The sequence below is a fragment of the Apteryx mantelli genome, chromosome 2, assembly GCF_036417845.1.
Source record: "Apteryx mantelli isolate bAptMan1 chromosome 2, bAptMan1.hap1, whole genome shotgun sequence".
NCBI classification, from domain to species: Eukaryota; Metazoa; Chordata; class Aves; order Apterygiformes; family Apterygidae; genus Apteryx; species Apteryx mantelli.
Window position 1 is genome coordinate 91584345 of NC_089979.1, and position 22796 is coordinate 91607140.

The following is a 22796-nucleotide window of genomic DNA, read 5'->3' on the forward strand; positions in this document are numbered from 1 at the left end:
CTTCAGGAAATGTATGTTTGATGGGTAAACAAAACCATTATAAATGGAAGCTGGTTTTCTCTTGAGTTTTGTTTGCATGCAGGAGCTATCCTTTCTTTTAACTACATATGCTGTTACAAGCTCAAAGCTTGAGAGGTGGCTGAGAGACTCAGGTTGTTATATGTTCGAGCCCTATCTTGTCCCAGGTGACGCACTAGACCATTCAATTTATATATCAGTAACATTACTTTCTACTGGTGTCTTAACTTCTTAAAAATTAAACAAATATTTTGGGCCTGACATAGTAAAGTTTGGCATGATGGAACAAAAAGCAAAAGATGTGTAAATGTTTTTAATCAATAGACTATTCAAAAATTCTGAAAGAATATTTGAGATTTTAATATACAATATATTAAAAGTAAATCATAAAAGATAACTATTGGGCTGCTTGTATTTCAATGTTTTGTTAATGTTAATTTAGCTGCCTTTTGAAGATAATCTCTCACACCAACAGATGAGAAAGAAAAACAGAGGAGAACAAAAAATAGTGCATTCAACATAGGCATACTATATACATTAAAGAAATTATACGAGTCCGTAAAGAGAAGCCCCTCCAAAATATAAGAATGTAATATAAATGGGAATAGAGCAAACTATTTGAATTCTGTTTTTGTTAATAAAAATTGTAGTTAAAATACAGATAAGATTTTAGCTTGGTTTCCTAAGGAAGTGAGTCTTATATCACACTGTTTGTAATGACTTTTGAACCATTCAGTTAATTAAAACCAAGCATGAAATAGGGGTAAAAGTCTTGGAGATAGTTAGATTCCTAAAAATTTTGAGAAAAGTGGCTTTGTAGAAGGAAAAAGGAAAAAAGGGGGGGGAGGGGGAATCCCCTGTTCCACTGCCTCCAAGTGGAAATAGGAGAATTCTGTTCTACGCTATTTGGCAGCAGTTTCCTCCAGTTTAAAATAAGATATAGTTTGCAAATAACATTTTCTTTCTCCTCTTGTAAAATAATACAAAGAAAGTCTAAATAAATTGTGGTACAAAACATATATTTGTATTCTTTTTCATTATGCACAAATATTAGGAAACAATATTACTTAAAGACAGAAACAAGGTACATGGTTAATAGTCCAATCAATGTTTATCTTCTATCATTGTAAAATAACTGAATTTTAATTTACTATGCCTTTTCTTACATTACTGTCAATATGCTTTGTGAGAATTTGATACTTTAATTTTAATAGCTTTAATTAATTTGCATTTAATTCTTTTTAATGTCTACTTTCAGTAGACATATGTATTTTGTGATTGAATAATTTTCTAAATTTAATAATTTGCCAAATAATTTCCCTCTAAATGTTGAGCTGTTCCCAGAAATCTAGTCTTTAATGGTCTTATTGCATGTCTGGCAGCACTAAAACTTACCAAATCTCAACCGATTAGCCCACGCTTAATTACAAGTTACAGTATGGTGAGTTAGGTCACAAAACAGAATACTTCACTGCTTAGGTTTTTCTAGCTCTTATTGTTGGTTTCCTGGCTCAGTGGTTTCTTCTGAGGCATTTCTCCCATTGTGTGCCATGTTTTATTATTGAATCCATCATTCTAGCTGCTTGAATTGCTTTGGAGAGCGCTGTATGTCTGAAATCCCACTTCTGTAAATTGTTCAAGTATTGGACAAAATGAGAAGAGGAGCTAAAGCCCTGGAGTGTGCTCAGGTGTGTCATGGAGGCCTCTTTCAACTTGGGAGGCAGTGACCAAACAGATGCTAAGTCAAGCAAGTGTAACTGCTCATTTCCCAGCATTTTCTGAAGTCTCTCCAAACAGGCTAGCTAACCACTGGTAACAGATACCTAAAGAAAGAGTACCTGTGTGCCTCTTTGATAACTTCTTTAGGACAGCTCTTGATAAAAAAAAATTGAAAAAATAATAGAAAAAAATATAGAAAAAAATAGAAAAGATCAAAAGCACTGAACTCTGAGGCTGGAATGCTGAGTGTGTGGACAGGATAGAGAAGTGAGTGCAATCCATGATGCAGTTTAGTTATGGCTGATAAACAGTGCCTGGTACTGAGCACCATTCACTGAGCATAAGGTCAGCCTACCCCAATGATCTGGGCTCAGAAGTTTCTTACTCCTGACAGAAGGGATCAATTCACAGATATCTTGTTGGAGACAGATCTCCCGTATGGTACCACAAACTGCTCTTCCAGTGTCAGATGACAGCATCTCATACTGTTACCTCAGTCATCCATCTCTGCTCCTGAAGGCAGCAGATGAAGCTGTCAGTTGCAGGCTTTCCTGTCAAGGTACTTCCCATGTTAAGAACATATAATCAGAACGCTAATACCAAGTCAGACCAATGGCTTGTCAAAGCCAACATCCTATCGCCCACAGTGGCCAGCAGCGGGAAGAGTAGGAAATCAAATGTGCCTTAATATTTTTCTCAGAATGCTATCCAAGCTGCCTAGTGTCTGTGGCTGAGGAACTTTCTGAGTCACAAGGTTAGTGGATTTTTTCTCTTTTCATTTTTTTTCTTGACTTCCAAACTCTACATCATAAGTGTCTTAATTGCTTCAAAGGGAAGAGCACAATGTCCCGTGGAAAGGTTTTCTGCTGCTTAACTGGGTGTTGTGTGAAGAACCACTTCATTTAGCTTTTGAATTTGTAACCTACTAGTTTCATTTGGTGTCTACTTGTGTGTTGGAAGAGATGGTGAACAATCATTCCCTATTCACTGTCTGAGTCACCCGTGATTTTACAGACATCTGTATTCTCCCTTCAGTTGTCAGTTTTTCCTGGCTGAAGAGGCTTGTTCTGTTTAGTTGCTTCCCATATGGAACATATTCAAGAGGTGGGCAACCCAGGGCTTTATACAGCTCTGTTTTGTTCTGGTTCCCTTTTCTAAGTATTTGTAGTCCTCAGTTTGGTTTTTATGACCACTGAGCTGATTTTTTTCATGAAAATGTCTACTGTAATCCCAAGATCTCATTCCTGAGTGGTGAAGTCAGCTGAGAATCCACTATTTCTTACATAATTGGAATTTTTTTTTTTCTCATGTGCATCACTTCATTTTTGTCCAAACTGAATTTTGTCTAACATGTGCTCACTTGGGTCACATGAAGTTACTTCATCCTTTACACTGATCATACCTCAGCACTTCAAACCTGCATGACCTCCTAGATGATCTAAGCACAGATAGCAGTTTAAATATCCCAATCCCTGATGCATCCTTCCAGTCAGACTATGTCTTCATGGTAGCAGCACTAAATATATCCTTGCATGTTCTGAATTGTGCCTTTTCTGTTGATTTCCAAATTTGAAACCATTCAGAGCAAGATCATTGTTCTGCTTATACTGGCATTTTATAACATCAGATCACATCAATACTGTGCTATTCTTGAATTCTCTATGGCAAATGAAGTACTTGGTAGAGCAGTGCAGCAGTCACTGTGAGAATCCAGCACGCTCTGCCAGGTAATTATTAGTGCCATGACTTCTTGGAGTTACCCATTGTTAGAATACACATTTGAATTTTCTCAGAGAAAGATTATTTTCTACTGTATATATTCTCTGATAGGAGTAATTTGCATGTACATTTGTTTCCCCTGATTTTCCCTGACACTCTGAGCCTTTCATGGGTATTACCAAGTGGTCGATTAGACAAGAATGGCAGCAGACACACCTTCTTATAAGCTATGCACCAGGAAGAGGAAAGAAAGAACTAAAGAATGACCTCTAAGAATGCTCTGAGAAATATCTTTCTCTTCCGTCTCAGGTAACAGGATATGAGTATATCCTCTGTTAGGGTGTATGCAGGGACCACGTATCTTGAAGCACATTAATTACTGGTAGCCTTTCTTTCTAGAATGAGTGAGCTGACCAGTTCATCTCAGAAATTTGTTAACAAAATAGCATTAAACACATCATTAACTCTAAGTTAACTGCTTCCTCCATTGCTTATTTTTGTTTGAAAAGTGGTTTATTGCTTATTTCACAAATTCTGCCTCTCATGCCTTTCAACTATCAAATCCATATCCACTTCAGAAAGACTTCCAGTTTCTAACAACTTTTATTTCTGATTTGAAAAATATCAATACAAAAATCAATAGTAGACAAGGAACTGAAGCTCTTACATCATTGTGAAATAATTATTAACATTAAAATTGCAGAAATTACTTCACTGATTGAATTATTCCTGTTTGTATGCTACTAGATAAAAAGACTTATATTTACAGGACTTCTCCCAGTCATTGAATTTTTCCAAGACATTTGTATTAGCAACAAAAAATACTTTGATTTGGAAAACTAAATGCATGGAATTAATAGGGCAAATGTTAAATAGATTAAAAGATGGCCCACTGACAAATTGAAAAATGTGGTGTTAATGTGGCAAATATAAATGACTGGGGAGGTTTCTAGCAGGGTCTGCCTGGAATCAGTTCATGGATCAATAGCACTTAACGTTTTTATTAACAGTCTAGACTGTAACATAAGACATGGTCAGTAAAGCTTGACTGTGGCATAGAGACTGGTGAGGTAGTAAATAATATTCTAGATAATTGCAGAAGCTAATAGAATATATTTTAATATTGTTAAACACCAGCATCTTGTGTGGAATAGGAAACTACATGAAGTTGTAAAACTGTGATTAAGGGAAAGACTAGATCATCAGAGATAATTGGGTCTACTTAAGCTCTTTGTGCAGCACTGTGGAAGGGAAAGGCACTAACACAATAGATGCCTGTATTAAAGTGAGACTATCAAGTGGAATAGGGTCAAGTTCTTACCTCTGTGTGCTGTATTGATAAGAGTGCTTCAAGAGTGAGAAGTCAAATTTTGGTATTCAGACTTAAGGAAGATATGAAAATAGGGCAAAAGGGAGACATAAGGATGCCCAGGACCTAGAGATCAGGTTTTATACCCTATGAAGCTTTAAAAAGTTCAACTTACATAGTTTATGACTGCATGTGGGTATTTGGTCTGAAAAATACCAGTGTTTGTAGGTGTGGGACAGGGAGCTCTTTCAGCACCATTGATGAAGAAACAGCAACATTCGGTAACTGGAAATTTAAATTAGGGAGAAAAACGAAGCCTTGAATTAACTTGCTATTTGTTAGCTCTGAGTATTACTAAATAGAGGAACAGCCCATGTGGGGAGGTGATCAGTGCTAAACACATATTTAAAAGTTGGGGGGGGGGAGGGAAGAGAGTGAGTGCTCTTTCTAAAAGATGCGCTTAATCCAGCTGTTGAAGTAGACTGTACATTGGAGGTGAATAAGCAGTTGGGATAGTAAGCTGTGTTATTTTAGGGGTTCTGACTGTCCCTGGGATGTTACTGTTATGAGTTCCTCTTTATAGTCAATTCTTCATACACTAGGAGGAGACCAGTCATACATCAGTCTTTACTGTAAAGACTGAACACAGTCTTTACAGTAAGACTGACTAAAACACAGTCTTGTGATTTAACCAGTTGCCTAAAGGGGTCATGAGGAAATTTATTTCCACTGCTACCCACAGGAACAGATAGTTTGCTTGTTTTTCGATGTCTTCTGATTTGGAGACCAGTCAAAGCTGAATCTCATATCCGGGAAAAGCTGATCCAGTCCTCTGTGCCCTAAGGGGATTCTTTTTCCTAGATTTTCCCTAAGAATAACCCATATGTTCATTGTTATAGTGATCACTGGACTTTAAGCTGGGAAGAGATTTTGCACAGCCCTGAGGAGTTAACAGTGGTGGTCCAGCTGAAGTCTTTAGGCTTAAGAAAACATCTAGCTGCAATTTAGTTTAGTTTAGTTTAGGCTTGTGAAGTTCTAAGAATCCTTTCTTACCTGAAGTACTACAAAATTATGAAACCAAGAAATTTGTCATAAAATAAAAGTCCACCTTGCCTCAGAGCATGTGGTCTTGAGTGCAGCATTAACAGAGCATGGGGTTCTGGGGAATATTTGTTATTAGTCCAACTCTAATAGATGCAAACATCAGAAAAACTTTCAGACAAGCAAGCTTTTTTCAAGTCTGAAATAGCAACACAACCTTTAAAGCAAAATACAAGCTGAGGGCAATTACTCGCAGTTTAATTGGATATGTTAATAAGTTAGACCATCTGAGACAGGAGGTAGTAGACTGAGGAACATATGAGATAAAAACATCGTTATCTCCAATAGGAAAAAGGGAAGCAGGCAATTTATTGCCTGTTGAAACATGGTGGTATCAGCAGTGGTAGGGATAACAGAAGAAGGAAATTGAACTGCATCATGTAACTGTTATTTCTATTGTGTCTGTGATTTTTAGTATCTAGAGGAATTACACATTTCAGTTACCAGACTTGGCTTCAAAGGTGTCCTCCTCTGAGCATCAGAGAATCTCTAAGAGATAGAGGTAGAGAGATCATTTTAAAATTGTCCCACTGATAACTACTTCTTTTTGCCTTTTATGATTTGTCAATGTGAATTCATTCTGATACTTAATGGTTGTTTAATTTTGTCTGTACAGTTTACAGAGCACTTTCATTGCATCAGATGAGGCATATTATGTTCTGGGAAGTGAATGGGCAGGACCTACAGATTTTGGTCATTCTCCTTGGAGGGCATATATTGTGAGGCTTGAGAATATTGGCAAGTTCTACGTTTGTTTCTTAGGTATGGTCTGTTCCCTTTGGTACATATCAATCCACAAGGAATTTGCTTCTGATAACAAGTTTGGTAATGCTGGGAGCTATGGATAACATGCACCAAAGGGAACTGGTTGACGGCTGTTGGAAATGAAGGGAGAAATATCAGAGAGACTTTCTTGTTGGTTGTTTTTTGTTGTTGTTGTTGTTGTTTAATGTTATGTTAACTGTTTACATTCATCTGACCGTTTTCTTTCAGGAATATCAGCCATGTAACACCAATGCCTGTCCAGAGTTAAAAAAGACAACTCCTTGGACACCTTGGACTCCAGTCAATATTTCAGACAACGGTGGCCACTATGAGCAACGATTCCGATATACCTGTAAAGCGCGCTTGCCTGACCCAAATTTGTTAGAGGTGGGGAGACAAAGGATTGAAATGCGTTACTGTTCCAGTGACGGCACCAGTGGATGCTCAACAGATGGTAAGCAAAGACAGAGCAGCTGAGCAAGGCCACCTGCTAGTAGGATGCCTGTAGTTCCATTTTCAACACAGAGTGGAAGCTTTTGCTGGCTGGTGTTTTGCATAACAGAACTGATAATGAAAAGGTGGGCATAGGGATCACAATGGGGAAACTAGCTTTTATTTCTTCAGGACATAGCTTAGTAATTGAGACTAATCAGGCATCTTTTACCGCTATGAGATTTGCCAGGCTATTTTTATGTTCTTTAAATTAATCTGCAAGCAATAACATGGTGGTCTAGCTCTTGGAGGAGTTCTGTCATCTCCTTATATTCTGGTGACTTTTTACTGGGGGAGAGTTTGTGCAATTTTAAGATATTTGATAAGTATTTAGCTGGAATATTTAGTATTGATAATGAATAGAACTTTTTGCTTAGTAATTCTCAGTAAATTAATTTGCTCAGTAAGGTAATAACTGTCAGATTCATGCAGTTTATGAAGTGGCTAATATTTGTTATAAAAGTTTATATCTTGCTATTGCCAGCATTTTAAAGTTTTGCTTGTTTCTAAGATGCAAAAAGAACTCCTCCAAAATGCTTTTTAAGTCTAGATGCCTTTAGGTTTGAATTATTTTATTTCTGAAATCTGTTTTTCCCTATCAGTGATACATAGTTGTGAATAGATGAAATATATATATACACACAATATAATATATAGTATAATATTATATTTATGTACAATTTCAGGACAACTTCTGACACAGTCACCCTAATTTTATTAATATATTTCATAAATACCAGTATTTAATTATATTCAATTATATATATATAATATATATATATATCAGCATTTCTTTATATACCAGTATTTCTTTTTATATTATGTTATAATTACATATTTTAATGAAATACTGATACTTAATTATTATAGTTCAATATTTATTGACCTGCTTTCCACTTATATAGCCTCTTGTGTCTTCACAACACCCAGGTAGGCTAAAAAATTTTATAACTGAAGAACACAAAGAAAAAAGGGTTCCTGAGTCCTTGGGCTTTCTAATTCTCAATATTTTTTCAGACAGTCAGAGCAACTATTGTGAAAATCAGTGTTAAGTATCTCCTGCTCTTCATCCTGGGTACAACCTTCTTTGATTAATGTAATCATCTATCTCTCTTTGAAGGGGGCAGGATGTTAGTAAATGTTTACAAAATAAATAACAATGAACTGCATGAAACACTAAAATAAAACCCATGGTCATCCAGATGAGACTTAGTTATATACTTTATGGCTAACCCATGTTAGCCAATCTGCAGTCTCCAGTGTTTATTTTCTAGGTCTAGTAAGGCAGATTTTGGCATGGAGCAATTCTTGTGGGAAGTGTTTATGCTATTATCCTGTTTTCATCCAAATTAAGTTTAAATTAGCATTTAACAAAGATGTTGCTTTAGCAGTGATGATTTATGACCAGCCTTTCTTGTCCTAAACCAGACTTCTGGGTGATGGTACTGGTCTTCAAGCACTTAGACATTTATGAAACCTTTCTGAAAATTCATGAGATTAAATGAGAAAGAATGTATTTTTTTAGCCAGACAGTACAGAATTGGGAGACATATGACAACAACTAGAAGAAGATCTACAGAAGAATTTAGATGTCATGTACAGTGAAATTGACAGCTGAAATGTCCTCACATAAGGTTGGAGACCTAAAGCCAGTGGACTAGTTAGAGAGTAGGTTAGACTAATCAGTACCACAAACCAGTGCAAGAGCAAGCGTGTCTTAAATCACATTGTGACAAGGAAGTTAAGCATGGAGACACCTTTCTCAGCTCTGAAGTCATGATCATAAGTCCTCTCCTGGAGTTGGGTGCATAAGCTGGCCCTTTCTTACAAAATAAAGTGCCTACTTTTTGTTCAGTAAAATGTTGTATTCAGGCAGAGTGCAAGAGACAAAGGTGTGGATTCAAATGCATTCTTTGTCTGATTAGCTTGAAGGTTTTTCTTTTAACTTCTGAACACCAGATTCCTGAGCATTCTGGAGTTGTAGCTTATTTGTTGCATCTTGCTGAAGCTGCTGTTTTGCTTCCTTTGAAACAATTAATCATTGGACAAAGGTATGAGAATGGCTCTGTTGCCTAGTAATTGCAGAGTGTTCATCTGGGAGGATCTTTGCTGACTAATCCCGGTACTACTGAATATTTCAATACTTTATATTGAGTAGTCAGCAGGGCAGGAACTAGAGCACATCTGTTCATTCTTCCTAATGAGTGCCCTCATACTTGTGTCATAAATTTGTGCTCATTCTTTGACTTTTCGTTGGCCAGTGAGTCTTTAATTATTCCATAATAATGAAATAGCTTTAACGACTACAAGGAAAGGCTACTACCAAACATATTCTCTTTGGTACAAGAGGTGTGGGTGCAAGTGCAAGAGGACAAAGGAAACGATCAAACCCAGCTCTCTGGTGTTTCAAGTGGCTGTATTAGCCAATATGCTTTTGGATAAAGGAGTTACTGTCATGTCTCCTTTAGCCATGTTTTGTTTTGAGCCTGTTTGCTTAGGTGTTTTCTGATTATGGATATCAGAACATTATGGAGCAGAACAGTCAGAGGGGGCAGTATTTCGGTTGGACAATATGATGAAACTTATTGACTGCCTCTGAACTACAGGATCCAGGCGTACTTCCCTGCTCCCAAGTTTGGGTTTGGGTCCACATGCCATGCCTCCACTGCTCCTTGATTTCATGAGAAGAAAACGCATGTGTGAGAATGATGTAGTGTAGCTATAGCTTTAAGAACAGTAGGATCTCATGAAAATGGGAAGCCATGGGCTTTGGCACACACCTTCACGATTTCTGGAAAGATAGCAAGGAAACATCATAACTTACTTCTACCTCACCAGAGCCTGGATACCATGAAACATTCTTTTCATTATCTCCATGTTGAACTGTGGCAATTTGCTGGCTTTTACTGAAAGATTAATCCTACTACAGAGTGCTTGGTGTACCTCATTAGCATCGTCTTCTGCAAAGATCAGATCCATTCTGCATAAGAGAGGTATTTGTTAGTAATTTTCTCATTTCCCATAATCTCCCACTGTACAACTATAGTCATGCTGTTTAAAACAGAATCACGTTTCACTGTCAGACAGTGAAACTTTCTTTGGATCGTGAGCCTAGAGGTAGAACTTGCCAAAAAACACTGGACTATTCAATATGGTAAGGCTTCTACTGGAAACAGTGTTCTAAATCAACCAAGCAGTAGCATTTGCACACTGTATTCGTGATTTTCTGACTAGTTTGACTAAGAAGAAAAAAAAAATCCCTTTTTTTCTGTCTGCATCCGGGTTTTTGTGTAGTGCTCAGATAGGGAAGGGACAGACATTTGAAATAAATGGAGAGAGATTTTGTAGACTGTTGCACAACTTAACGTGAATGTCCATACAGTCAGGCACTAAAACAGTCTAGAAATTACATCACTATAGCCTTTAATTTGTGCTTATGAAGCGTATTAAATATTTATGCTAAACATACTAATTCACACTCTGTAGGATTTTCTTATATGCAAACACTATGAATGATATTGGAAGTATGAGCATTTCATCCAGGGATAAAAATTTCACACGGTTTGCGGTTGCCTGATTTTTCTGGCTGAAAGACTCTCTTCCCTGCACCCCCCCCCCGCTTTTATTTAAAAGAGAGAGAGAGAGAGAGAGAATAAAATCATAGAAAATGATTTCTTCAAAGGACACAAAAAAACACACCTGGAAACCAGAATTTAGATTCCCAATTTGTTACTACTTTCACTATACCTAACTTAAAACAATAATTATTTTTAAATGTGAGATATAATTTTGTTTTAAATTCTAATTTAGTGGACATAGTTTACTGTGAAGAGATTGATTAAAGCCTGGTGTTACCCGTAGGAAATCTATAGCACATTCAGAATTTAGCTGAGAATAAAACAGGTGCTGATAATCTATAATATCCTGCAGTTGGGAGGAGTACATGCTGAGATATTATCTCGTGCTGTCTTATTGAAGCTAAGTTGTGTTAGTTTGAGATAAGAACAAAATGAATTGTTAAAGTTAGAACAGAATTTGATGAAAAACTTGAGTTTGACAAACAAAAACTCTTCAGTGGAACTTTGGGATTAAATACTTAAACACAGAAAAGCTAGATGCAAGAAATAAAGTTCTCATGATAACGTGGGAATCTTTCCTATGAACACTGTCATCTTTTTAAATATGTCATCTTCGCATTGCATTAATGTTCGTCTTTTCATAATACCACATAGATTTTACTGTTTAGGTTTTGAAGGTTTATGCTTCAGTGATACTGTCAAATACTTGCAAAATATCTTCAGAAAACAATCTTTGCTAATCCTGTTGCCTGCTGCATTAGACAGTGTTTCATGCTGTCATTTAGAAATGATTTAAGATACTTAAATTTTGGCTCCAGATCTTCTTTTCCTCATAGTCACGAACCTAGACTGATTGATTAATTGAATTTTGTTATCTTTGAACAGGAGGATGTAAGGCATAAATCAGTCAAGTAATATAGTTAATCAGGTATCATTGCTACCTCTCTCTTATTTGGAACTGTATTCCTTAGCTAGAGACTAAACCAGAGAATTATTATAAGTGTAAGAGCTTTATTAGCAGTTTAGCTTTAAACCAAATTAAGATATGTAAGAAGGGTGTTTTACTAAGTGTCAAAAATAGAACTCATCAGGGAATGTTGCAGTTTTTAAGAAGAATCAGGTCAATCAAGTCTTATTGTTTCAAAGGCAGATTTTTCTCCTATACTAGTCAGGGCAGGTGACTTTCACATTAACGTTTCCAAACAAGGTTATTCTGTAGTGGAATTAAAAGACTGCTCTGATTTGACCAAAGAAGTGTTACAAAATAGTTTAGAAATTGTCATATCATCTCAGTTTAGATCAAAATTATGTAACTTAATTAGACGAACTTTATCCATTATACATACTTGCTATTGCTAAACTCTGGAAAAAAAGTCGGCAGTGAAGCTATGCTAATTTTCTGTGTAATTTTGTCCACACTGAAGGAAGTGTAAGCACTTAAATGTCTGTTCATATCTTCTGTATCCTCCTTTCTTAGAAGCTGATGGTTCTTTTGAGCATAAAATCCATGTGATTGTTGTACTGAACTTTTTCAGTCCTTGTTTTCACTTGCTGAAAGTTTTGCTTTAGGGAAGCACAGCTGCCTGTTTAAAATTCTACTGGAATTAAGTAGTTAAATTCCTTTTTCTAGCCTCAGAGTACAGCAATTAATAAATTGAGTACAACTTCTAAACAACTAAAATTAAGCTTGTTAGTAAACTAAAAGCACATATCATACATTATAGTCATTAACAAGGCTTTAACTCAGCTATAGACTTTCTGAGAACCATTTAGTTTAAAATGTTCAAATGATGAACCTAGCATAAAGGTTGAGTCTAGTTTGGATTCACAGCTATTATGAATGGTTTTTCTAAGCTAGATACTTAGATAATTCAGTCAAGGTGCTATAACTTACTTCTTTTCAGATTTTACTGGTATTTCCTAAGATAAGGTTTTAATAAGGAGAGTTTAAATGGTACTTTTAGCAACCAGACTTTTGCTATTACCAAGCTGAGGGCACTGCCCCTTGCATTCTCTGCTGGTGAGATATTTTCGCCTTGGGGGCAATACACAGAGAAATACAGGAGGCTTAATGTTATTCTCTTTTGACTGGCACAATCCATCTTCTGTTCTCAGAGGTGGATGTGGAACCTCTACAATCTCAAACAAATGTATGAAATGGTCAGCAAGAATACAGCAATTTCATGAGAAAAGTAGGAGTCCCTTTTATAGTTTCATACTATTTTATCTGAAGGATTCCAATGCTTTTTTATTTATACATTATCTAATCTGGTATTAGCTGTGTTGCAGATATGGCTTGGTTCTGGATAGCTACGTCTATTGGCATCCTACTTCCTGAAGCAACTTTTCTTGAAGACATTCAGCAGTGTAACTTAGGTTAATTTTGTATGACCCTTGCCGCCTCAATTAATAAATAGGTCTTAAGTGAAGGACTGTAATGACTCTCATTCTTGGTCCCTTTTCCATATCTTTATAAACTACTATGCAGCAGCTGACCAATGAAAGAAAGGGGAGGTCGAACTTAGCATTTGCAACAGACGTAGCGTCTTTGCATGGACAGTTACAAGAGCTCAGCATACATGTAATAATTAGACCATGAGTCCTCTCTCTAAATATATGTGTGTGCGTATATTATATATATATACACACACACACGTATAGAAGTATGTATTTACAATATATGCATATGCCTAAATATGTATTTTGGTGTGTGCGTATATAGGTACATGGGCACATGGTTTATTGAGTAGCCCTCATGCTGGTGTTATGCTAGGCAAGTTCACCTTAAAGGTTCATACCCCATTTGTTGTTTCAAAATACCATGTGAATGTATCAGTATTTTAATATTAAAAACTTGTTAGGTGCTTGCCTTTATTAAATGTTATCTATATAGCATATTGATCAACTTTTACTTAAAAGAGACTGCGTGGTCTGAATTGTTTGTAATGCAGTGAAAATGCCTCAGAAGCATAAGGTCCTGAAACTGAAGGGGCTTGTTACAGAACGCTGTCTCATGACTTTAATTTTCAATTATATCTTCTTTCCTCTTAGACTTATTATCTAGTAATGCTATCTCTTTTATATTGTTTCTGCTGTTGTGTCTATATCTGAGCACTTTATTCAGGTCACACTTTTTTTGCGAAGTCTATGAGGGAGATATTTACAGTTTTTATAGAAGTGCAAAGATGGCAATGTTGGGATACTTACCCAGAGTGAGTTTTGTCATGGCCAAAGGTACTATTTAGAGTTCTGTGTTCAGAGGAGTGAAGTAGCCATTCTGTGCCTTGTTGTCTTCTGAAAATGGTCATCTTGCTTATTTTTTCCTTAGTGTATCTGAAAGAGAAGGCCACAGGCTTAGTTGCTCTCCCCACATCTTCAGGGGCCCAGCAAAAATTGTTATAATACTCAGGAAAGATCTTCAGAGTCATCTGGAAAACAGATCTAGAATCCATCTGTTCACAGTGCTCCCCTTTTACAAGAAGCTGTAGGTAACTTCTGAATACAGTCAGCAAAGGTGATTGTCACTAGGTAGAGATTTTGGGTATAGAAACTAAGAGCATGCAGAAGCAATAGGAATATATTCTTGAATGGTCTGTAAAATCTCCTCTTTAATAGAGGAGATAGATAGATCATGTTTACTTTTCATAAGAATCCTGTTAAAAGTTGACTGGGGTCAACGGTTTTACATTTCTACTTTTTTTTCCCCATTTCATTTTACTTAAATATGTTACTATATATCCAGAATGCAAATTGATCTTTATATTTTTAGTGATATGCAGTTTCTGTCCAAAGAGCAAATTCTAAAATTCCCTCTATGAATGCTCTATAAATTGCTGTAAAACTGTGGAAAGGCTGCTCCCTGTAATAAATTTTTAATGCCTTAGAAAGAAGAAAACACAAGGGAACACTTGCTGCCGACCAAACTACACACTGAAAAGATTTGATAGAATATTCTTGTTTTGGATGTTTTGGAGCTCAAATACCTCGGAGGTTTCCCATAGAAAATTCCTCTCCCCACCCCCACCCCCCCTGCTTCATATTGCAAGAAATCTGATATAATTATGATAAATAAGGTTACACATTTTTTTTAACACTGAAAAATCTACTCCTATCCTGCCAAAGTGTCTTCAGAACATTATAATACTGGTATAAAGGGATTCATGCTGCAGTGTTTCATCCAGAGAAGGCTTGGCAAGCTAGTCTGATTAAGAACAGGTTTGTGTTTGCACTGCTGTTAATTTAATAGCTAAAATACAATGATTTGAAACTCTGATATTGAAAAAAATATTATTTTTCTGGTCTCACAGCTCACTGCATATGTAAGCTTGGCATTTCATGACCAAAACTACACAAACTTGCAAAAAAAAGGCTCTTAGAGAGCAAGAAATTAAACGTGTATTCATAATTCCCAGACCGTTTCTCTGCACTCTGTCCTGTTTTGGATTTGAATCCGTGTCATGTTTCTTGAAATGCTGCTTAAAGTATCTGTGTGCAATAGAATATAGTTCAGCAGGAGGAAAACAGTTACCCACTATATCCACTGAAAGGTTTTACCCATTTTTAGTCATTTTATTATTGCTCTTCCACTGTTTTCTCATTAATCTCAACAGTTTCTTATTACAAAGTATTTATGTGTCACTGCATTATCATTACAATGTTGCCAATTTTTATCAAGCGCTGAATAAAAAAATCCAAGGACTCATCTACTTTGGGATGATTGTGAATGTAGTTTGTAGGGATAGAACTTAAACAGTATTACTAATGCCATAAGCATGGACAGAAATAGGGCTTAGTTGTTTCAATACTGGACACCACAAATGAGGGGCTCTTTCCATTCTATTTATCCAGAGTAATTGTGCTGGTATTGACTTGAATCCAGGCCTCCTGTTGGGCAGTATTTTCACAGTATTACTTGTAGCTATTTTCAGTACATGGTTCTTCCATTTCTTTAGCTCTGTTTGACTCTCCCACAGTACCTGTGTTTGTGGGTAGAACATAAAACAAGTCTTCAAAGCAAAAGCTTATTCTACAGTTTAATCTAAAACCAGTCCTCAGTATTTCTCCACTGTTGGTGATACAGTTCATCTGTCCTTATATTTGCAGTACTGAAGCCCTAGCATAGGCAGGCAGTCATGTCCTCTGCTGTTTTAAGTACCATTCATGGAACCTTCTCTCAACACAACTAATTAAATACGTGCTTAGAACAAAAACAGCAGTTAGTGATTCATCTATCATAGAACTTCCAGTGGTGATAACCCTGGTGAAGGTGAACTGCTTTGGCAACAGTAGGAAATCCCAATAGTGTCACAGATGTGTAGAGATAACGCTACAGCTCAGGAGTTGGGCTGTGTATAGTTGAGGACGTCTGTGACCAAGCTCAAGAACGACCAAGATTCTCAGCTTAACTGTAGATTGTTAGAAGAACTTAATCTGGGGCTACCTCAGGGCATATTGGTCATATGCTCTGAACAAGATTCTGTGTGTTCACTTTCCAGTGATAAATAGTGGGCTTCAGTCTTCATCACTGTTTAATCTGATGCCTTTTCTCAGTACCAAACTTGCTTAGAAACTGTTTCATGTCCCAGATGGTCGTTTTCACTGGGAAGTATACTATCCTATGTGTCTCAGAAAGCTTAGTTTTCATAGCTTATATGCAGTTTAAAACACTTTGGCTCAGTGGAGAAAAATGTATTTTAAACTGGGAAAGCATTGTTCTTCACAAAAGGACAGTCTCCCTACACATTGTGGAGTTATTGCTGTACACTGTCTAAAGTCTGAATATGGTTGTGACAAATACAGTTCATTCCTTTCTAGGAGACTTACCAGCCTCTGAGCACAACAAGTGCTACTGAAGGCAGGATGACCAGGTGGATAGAGCACTGCAGGGTTCTGCATCTGTCACTGGCTCGATGAATGACCACAGACAGCTCAGTGCTGTTTTCTGTGCTTGTTTCTTACTCTTTAAACCAGAGGCAATAATACCTATGTAGTGTATCTGGAGATCTGCTGATGACAATTACTGGGCAGGAGAGAGGTAATTTTTATCATCCTCAGGTGGCATAAATTGACTAAAGTTCATTCATTATTAATTCCAATGCAGCTGTAGAACTTGAATGAAGGAGCTGGATCCCAGTCTTCACTGTAGTTCTGTGTGAGTGGTTATAAAATTGCCATTATAGCAGACATTCTTGAGATGAAACTAAGGTTTGGATAGTGAGATTAAAGGGCATGATGCTCCTTGTGTTATTACTATTAGAAGCCTAAGAGTAAATTCGAAGAGGAAAAGATTGTTTTGAGGGGAGATACTGTTTTAATTCAGTATTGTTTTCTCAATCATTATTTTATTAGGATTGTCAGGAGATTTCTTGCGTTCTGGACGATACTCTGCTCATACTATTAATGGTGCCTGGTCACCGTGGTCTCCATGGTCTCAGTGCAGTCGTGACTGCAGTAGAGGTATACGGAATCGCAAACGGGTCTGCAGCAATCCTGAGCCCAAGTATGGGGGACTTCCTTGCCTCGGCCCATCTCTGGAGTACCAAGAATGCAACATTTTGCCTTGTCCAGGTAAGAGTCAACTGACATGGGAGAAGGATGTGAAAATAATAGAACTTATTTTCAAGGCTGGATCTTGCAATAGTTTTATTTGCTTGGTTGCTTGGTTTGGTTTTTGCTTGTTTGTTTGTTTTTAAATAAACTACAGCTCAAGTAACTGATTTTGCTGGCGTTTTTATTTCCAAGGAAACAAGTTAGCTTAGTTCAGCTGAGCTTGCCAAGAGTCTACAAAGAAATTTCAATGATCATTTGCTATATTAGGAAACACAGTCATGGTAATTGCCTATAGCAGTGAAACCCGTTATATTTTATGTTGCAGAAATATCTTTAAGGTTAGTATTCATCTCAGACATGAATGATTAAGTATCACATGGAAATGTCTTTTTTGTTGCCTTTTCAAGAAATCACGTGATTTGGCCTCTAGCAAGAGTGATTTTCCTAAGTTTGCTCAGTTACGTGTTCATATCCACTGGAATCCTGACAGCCAGTTACATTTATAATGTAATTGGGTTTGGGCAAGATGCCAAAGTGATGTCTATCAGTTTATCAACAACAACATAAACACAGCTATGTCTTCTTTCACTTGTGAAAGGTTGATTGTAAAAATATAACTTTTAAAAAATAAGCCCGTAAGAGAGAAAAGAAGAATTATAAGAACACTAGCCTAGCCTTTATTTAAACTCAAAATATCATTTTCATCACAATGATTGCTGAGGCTGCTGAATTAAATTCGTGCTAGCTTGTGAGTGTAGAGCCTTCAGCAAATAAGGTTCAGGACAGAGCACCAAAATAGCTGGTATCTCAAGTAGGCTGTAAAGTAAAGGTTGTTCTTGGAATAGTGAGCGTCTCCTTCACTAACAGTTGTTTTATGATTCTGCAAAAAAGATTGCAAGTAAAATACATGTTTTCAAGAAACTACTTTGGGTTATAAATCATTGCTGTATTTTAGGCATTTGGGGAAAAAGAAAATCTTGGTTCTAGTCACCTCTCACCCTTCCTAAAACAGACATGCAAGTTCAAAGGCTTTTGAAGTTTGCAGAATGCTTTGTAGAAAAAGAAAGGAGAAGGATATAAGAGAATACATGAGGAAAAGAAAGTGCAATTGGAATACGAGGGGAGAATTCAAGGTATAGAAAGTCATCGGGAATGGTAGAGAAGGAGAAAAATAATAACTGAAAGACTCAGTACTTTCCTGTATCAATAAATAATATAGAAATAGGCTTCCATATATCTTTAATTGTATTAATTGTGTGTGTATTAACAGTGCTGCATATCTTATTATTGAAGACTGAGCTTGTGGCATTGTAGTGTGAATCTGAAGGCTTAGTATAGTAAATACACAAACACACATACACATATCTATATGGTTACAAGTTTAAACTGATTTTTTTAGTATAAGTATTTTGCCCAATCTTATCATTGCAGTGCATTCTCTAAGCTTTGTGAGCCCTTTGACAACCTCTGTCCTTTCTCTGCATCAGAAACCAAGATGTAGATCTGTCCAGAAGGCGGGGTTTCCCTTTCAGGAGGATGTAGTTCCTTCAAAAGCATACTGTCTGCTTCAATTGAACCTAAATAATATGTTTCGGTAAGTAGAGAGTGACCATGTTCTCTACAGCAAACAGTGTGAGAGACAGGTGAAAGGGAAGAAGCGAAGAACCAGCATATGACAGAATCACAAATTTGTGGCCCAAATCTTCAGCACATTTGCACAGCCCTAGTGCATGCTGTAACTACATCTCTAAAATGGGTCCAGATTTGTTGTTTCTCCCTTGCTATTGATTCTTAAATCAAATACTGCGTTGTAGTTTTTTGTAGTTACAAGTAAAATAAGTTACAAGGATTTCAGAAGTGGTATTTTTATTAGGTATCTCCGTAAATAGTACACTGTTACATTTTCTGAAGGAAACCAGTAAAAGACACAGTTAGTATACAGAAGTTTAATATAGAGACCCATGTTGTCTGAGTGAGCCAACACCCTAAACTAAAAGCACAAAATTGTAAGATACAACTTGAAGTTGTGCTCTGTATCAAAATGATTCCCTTTTCAGCTCGCTGGCTTTGAAAATATTTTTCAGCATTGGATAGAACAAAGTGTGGTGGGTGTTCTCAAATCAAGCAGGGGTATATTTAATACCTTTCTTAAAAGACAAGTTTCTTTTTTCTTTTTAGTGCAAATTTGATTTGAATAAAGCTGTACAGCTTGGATGAAGTATTTAGATGTATGATAGCCTGCAAGGAATCACAAAGATCCTCAGCCACAGATCTACTATTTGTCAGTAATTAAAGTGAAATATAAGGGCCCAAGTCAGATCTCAGATAAATCTGAAGGGAAAGCATTGAAAATGGCAGATGTAACTGATTTTTTTATTTTTAAGAGAGTGTAAAAAATGATTCCAGGATAAGGCTTATTCGGAAATTCAGCATAAATGTGTAGAAAGGGAGTAAGTTTTTATTGGAGAGGCATACTAATGACATGAAATCTTTCCTTTTCTAATGAAAGTCACAGAAAGTTAAATGGGTGGATAGAAATGGAGATCCATTAGGTTGAAATTCGTGCATTGTAGACAGTCTGAGATAGATCCCCACATCTATAGTTCTGCATAAGACTTCACTAAGTGAAGACATGGGTAAAGAGCCTTTGGTCCAGGCTTACATGTACAAACTTGGCAGACCCCACAGCAGGGGTATGGAGGAGAGCAGCCAGTAAAAGAAACTGTGATTGGATCACTTTGCAACCTTCTTGTGAACCACTCTGCTAGGTGACTAGGTTTCATTTCCCAGGAGCTGTTATTCAGGACAGCTATATAAAGTCATTCTTATTTTAGCTTTCTAAGTGAGTTTCTAAAATGTCTGTTTTAGGCTTTAATCATACAGCCCTTGCACGTTGTACAGTGAGACCAAGTTCAGTAAAATTCAGTTTCAAACAAGTTTTCTCTGGACTGATGCATCCTCACTCTGTGCTTTTTTAAATGTGCAAGATAAAACCAAACAAAGACAGGGTGAAAAGCAGGCATTTATGAGAGAGTTTGGTCTAGGTGCAGCTCTCATCATGCTATTGACTATACCTTCCTCACAGAGGGCAGACTGTAGATGGACATGTAGTGACTAAATAGGAAGAAATATTTCAGGCCCTTCTTGCCACTGTGGGCATAGATATAAAACCAGGGACTGTGCACAGTTAATTCTTGCCCATGCAAGTAAACAAGGTATAGACAGGGTTAGGGTAAGGAATGTGAGGAACTTTTGATCTGACCCTGACCCTAATGTACTGACTGTAGTACTGGAAATAAAAAGGCAATAAATAAGAATTTCATGCTTTTTAAGACACAGCTGAGCCCCCTTGAGATAAGCAAAGCTTCACATGCTCCCTGCTTGTACAGAACTACTTTGTTACAGTCCAGTTCAGCCTTTAGCTTTAGGAGTTGTTCAGGTTAGTAGGAAGGAGTGAGGTGGCAGCTATAAAGCAGCATTCCTGTTAATGCAGGCTCAGGTTCTGCTTGTCTCCCCATTCTACTGACTGCCTATATGTACAATGCTACATCCGTTATCAAACAGGATCAAACCCTTATGATGTAACTTGGTGGAAAAGATGAGTAATGGAGAAATATGTTCAACAGTTCCTAAGTCCTGCTGAAAGTCAACAGGACTTTATGCTTCTCAATCATTTAAGTTGGGCTCAGTGCCATTTGGCAGATACCGAGTGCTCTGAAGGACTGACGCAGTGAAAAAAACAGTGTAGCAATCACCAAGAGTACAAGACTCTCGTCTGGTTAAGTGTCTTGCAGCTTAGTTTTAAATGAGCATATTAATAGCCAATAACTTATTGTTAAATGTACTGCAGGATACCATAACTTATAAAAAATACTGAAGCCATCTAGAACCTGACTTCGGCAGCTACTATTAAATCTTTTTTCAGCCTAGGGGAAAAGAGAGAAAAAGTAAAGTTTTTCCTACTCTTAGCAAAGTAAATGATCCATTGAAGTGTGGGTTGGTAGGAGACACTGAACAGATTACTTTTCACTCATTATGTTTGAAGGCTGAATATATAATTATAAATTGAACAGTGCCAGAAATTTGTCAGAAATTGTACCCAGGCCTGGAAATATGATTTGTCTATACTGAACAAATTTTAGAGTGATCCCTCATACAATTTTGGCTGGGCCTAACTAGCACTCTTCCAAATAATCTGCAGAAATAGTTTGAGAGTTAGTGTAAGGCAAGGCCTGTTTCCAGCAGTCGGTCTCCATGGGGCCAACTGCTTCAAACGGTAGGAGAATTTGATAGTATGGATGTCCCATTCTGTGCCGGCAAAAGGGCTTTCCTGGGGCAGATGTTACCAGAGTATTCCATGAGGCTGGACACACATTTTTGCCCCACCACCTCTGCTTAGAGATGTTTCAAAGAAAGCACAGGGAAGCGATCTAGGGCCAAAGACAGCTTGACTTAATGCCATAGGAGACATAGGAGTCTCAGCTCCTATTTCAATCTACTAGACAACAGTCCCTCTCTAAAAAGAGGGATCCTGTAATAATTTTAAAAGATGTCTCACCTCTTCTGGCTGGGTGCTTTGATAAGATCAGTGAAACTTCGCAGAGCAAAAGGAATCTGAGAAACACAACATATTACTATATCTACCAGGAAATAAGTTTGGGGGAATTCTACCCTTATACTCACTTATATTCTAGCTTTAGCAGGAATGCATACTTTTTCAGCTGCTAAAATATGGCTTAAAATTTGAAATACAGTCCTTCTCTGATTAATGACAAATAGGTATTGTTTTCAAAGAAACCACGCCACCAGATACAACTCATTGTAAAAAGAATGAATTGCGCTTGCGCTATTATCTTGTACTAGCAGATAATGTTTTGGCCCTATGCCTCAACTCCTGATTTTATGATTCAGACATGCGGTGAATAGAGTTGAGCTGGCAAACACTGAACAGTCTTAGTAACTCTGGAGAAGATTTGTGAACATTCACTGACATTGCTTTTTTGTTTCAGTTACTAGTATGTGGTCAATATGAGAAGAAAGGAATCTGTAATGAGCTTTATTAAGGTTTTTTTATCTTTTCATGTGAATAACGAGTCAGTGTGGGGCTTGTGGGGTATTTCCATTATGATAAGAAATATATGATGAAGCAAAGTATTGTTTGAATGGTAAATTCTGTTAAATTAATAAAAAAAACAGTAATTTACTAACTAAAAGACTTGTTTGCCTGAAAATATTAATAACCAGATCAAAGGAGTTCTGTCTTGGTTCACAGTATTACAAATCTCTCCAGTTATAACTACATCAAAAGACAACTTTTTCTTAGCTTTTGTTTTGCCTTGTTTCTTGTCGCTTTCTTTTTTGCATACCTTAATTAGGAGTTTAAAGCATATGAACATGATTATCTTTGAGTGAGTTTCTATTTCCTCCTCTCAGAGCGTACTGGTGGGTCAGAGGAAAAGGACAGTTTCTATCTTTGATTTTAAATTCTGATACTTCGTTTGAGGCTTTCACTAGTTACAAATTTTTATTATAATAGTTTTAGTTTG

At 36.9% G+C, this 22796-nt stretch overlaps 1 protein-coding gene across 6 annotated transcripts in view; it reads left to right on the forward strand.

Moving 5' to 3' along the window:
• The window catches only part of SEMA5A (semaphorin 5A), a 326582-nt gene that overhangs the window by 280976 nt on the left and 22810 nt on the right, over positions 1-22796 (forward strand). For 5 of the 6 annotated variants that reach the window (XM_067291025.1, XM_067291022.1, XM_067291023.1 and 2 more), the window contains 2 exons: positions 6860-7085; positions 17050-17268. In XM_067291025.1, coding sequence (XP_067147126.1) covers positions 6860-7085; positions 17050-17268 — 445 coding nt within the window. The remainder of the gene's footprint in view (positions 1-6859; positions 7086-17049; positions 17269-22796) is intronic. The other variant, XM_067291026.1, reaches the window with a different exon arrangement.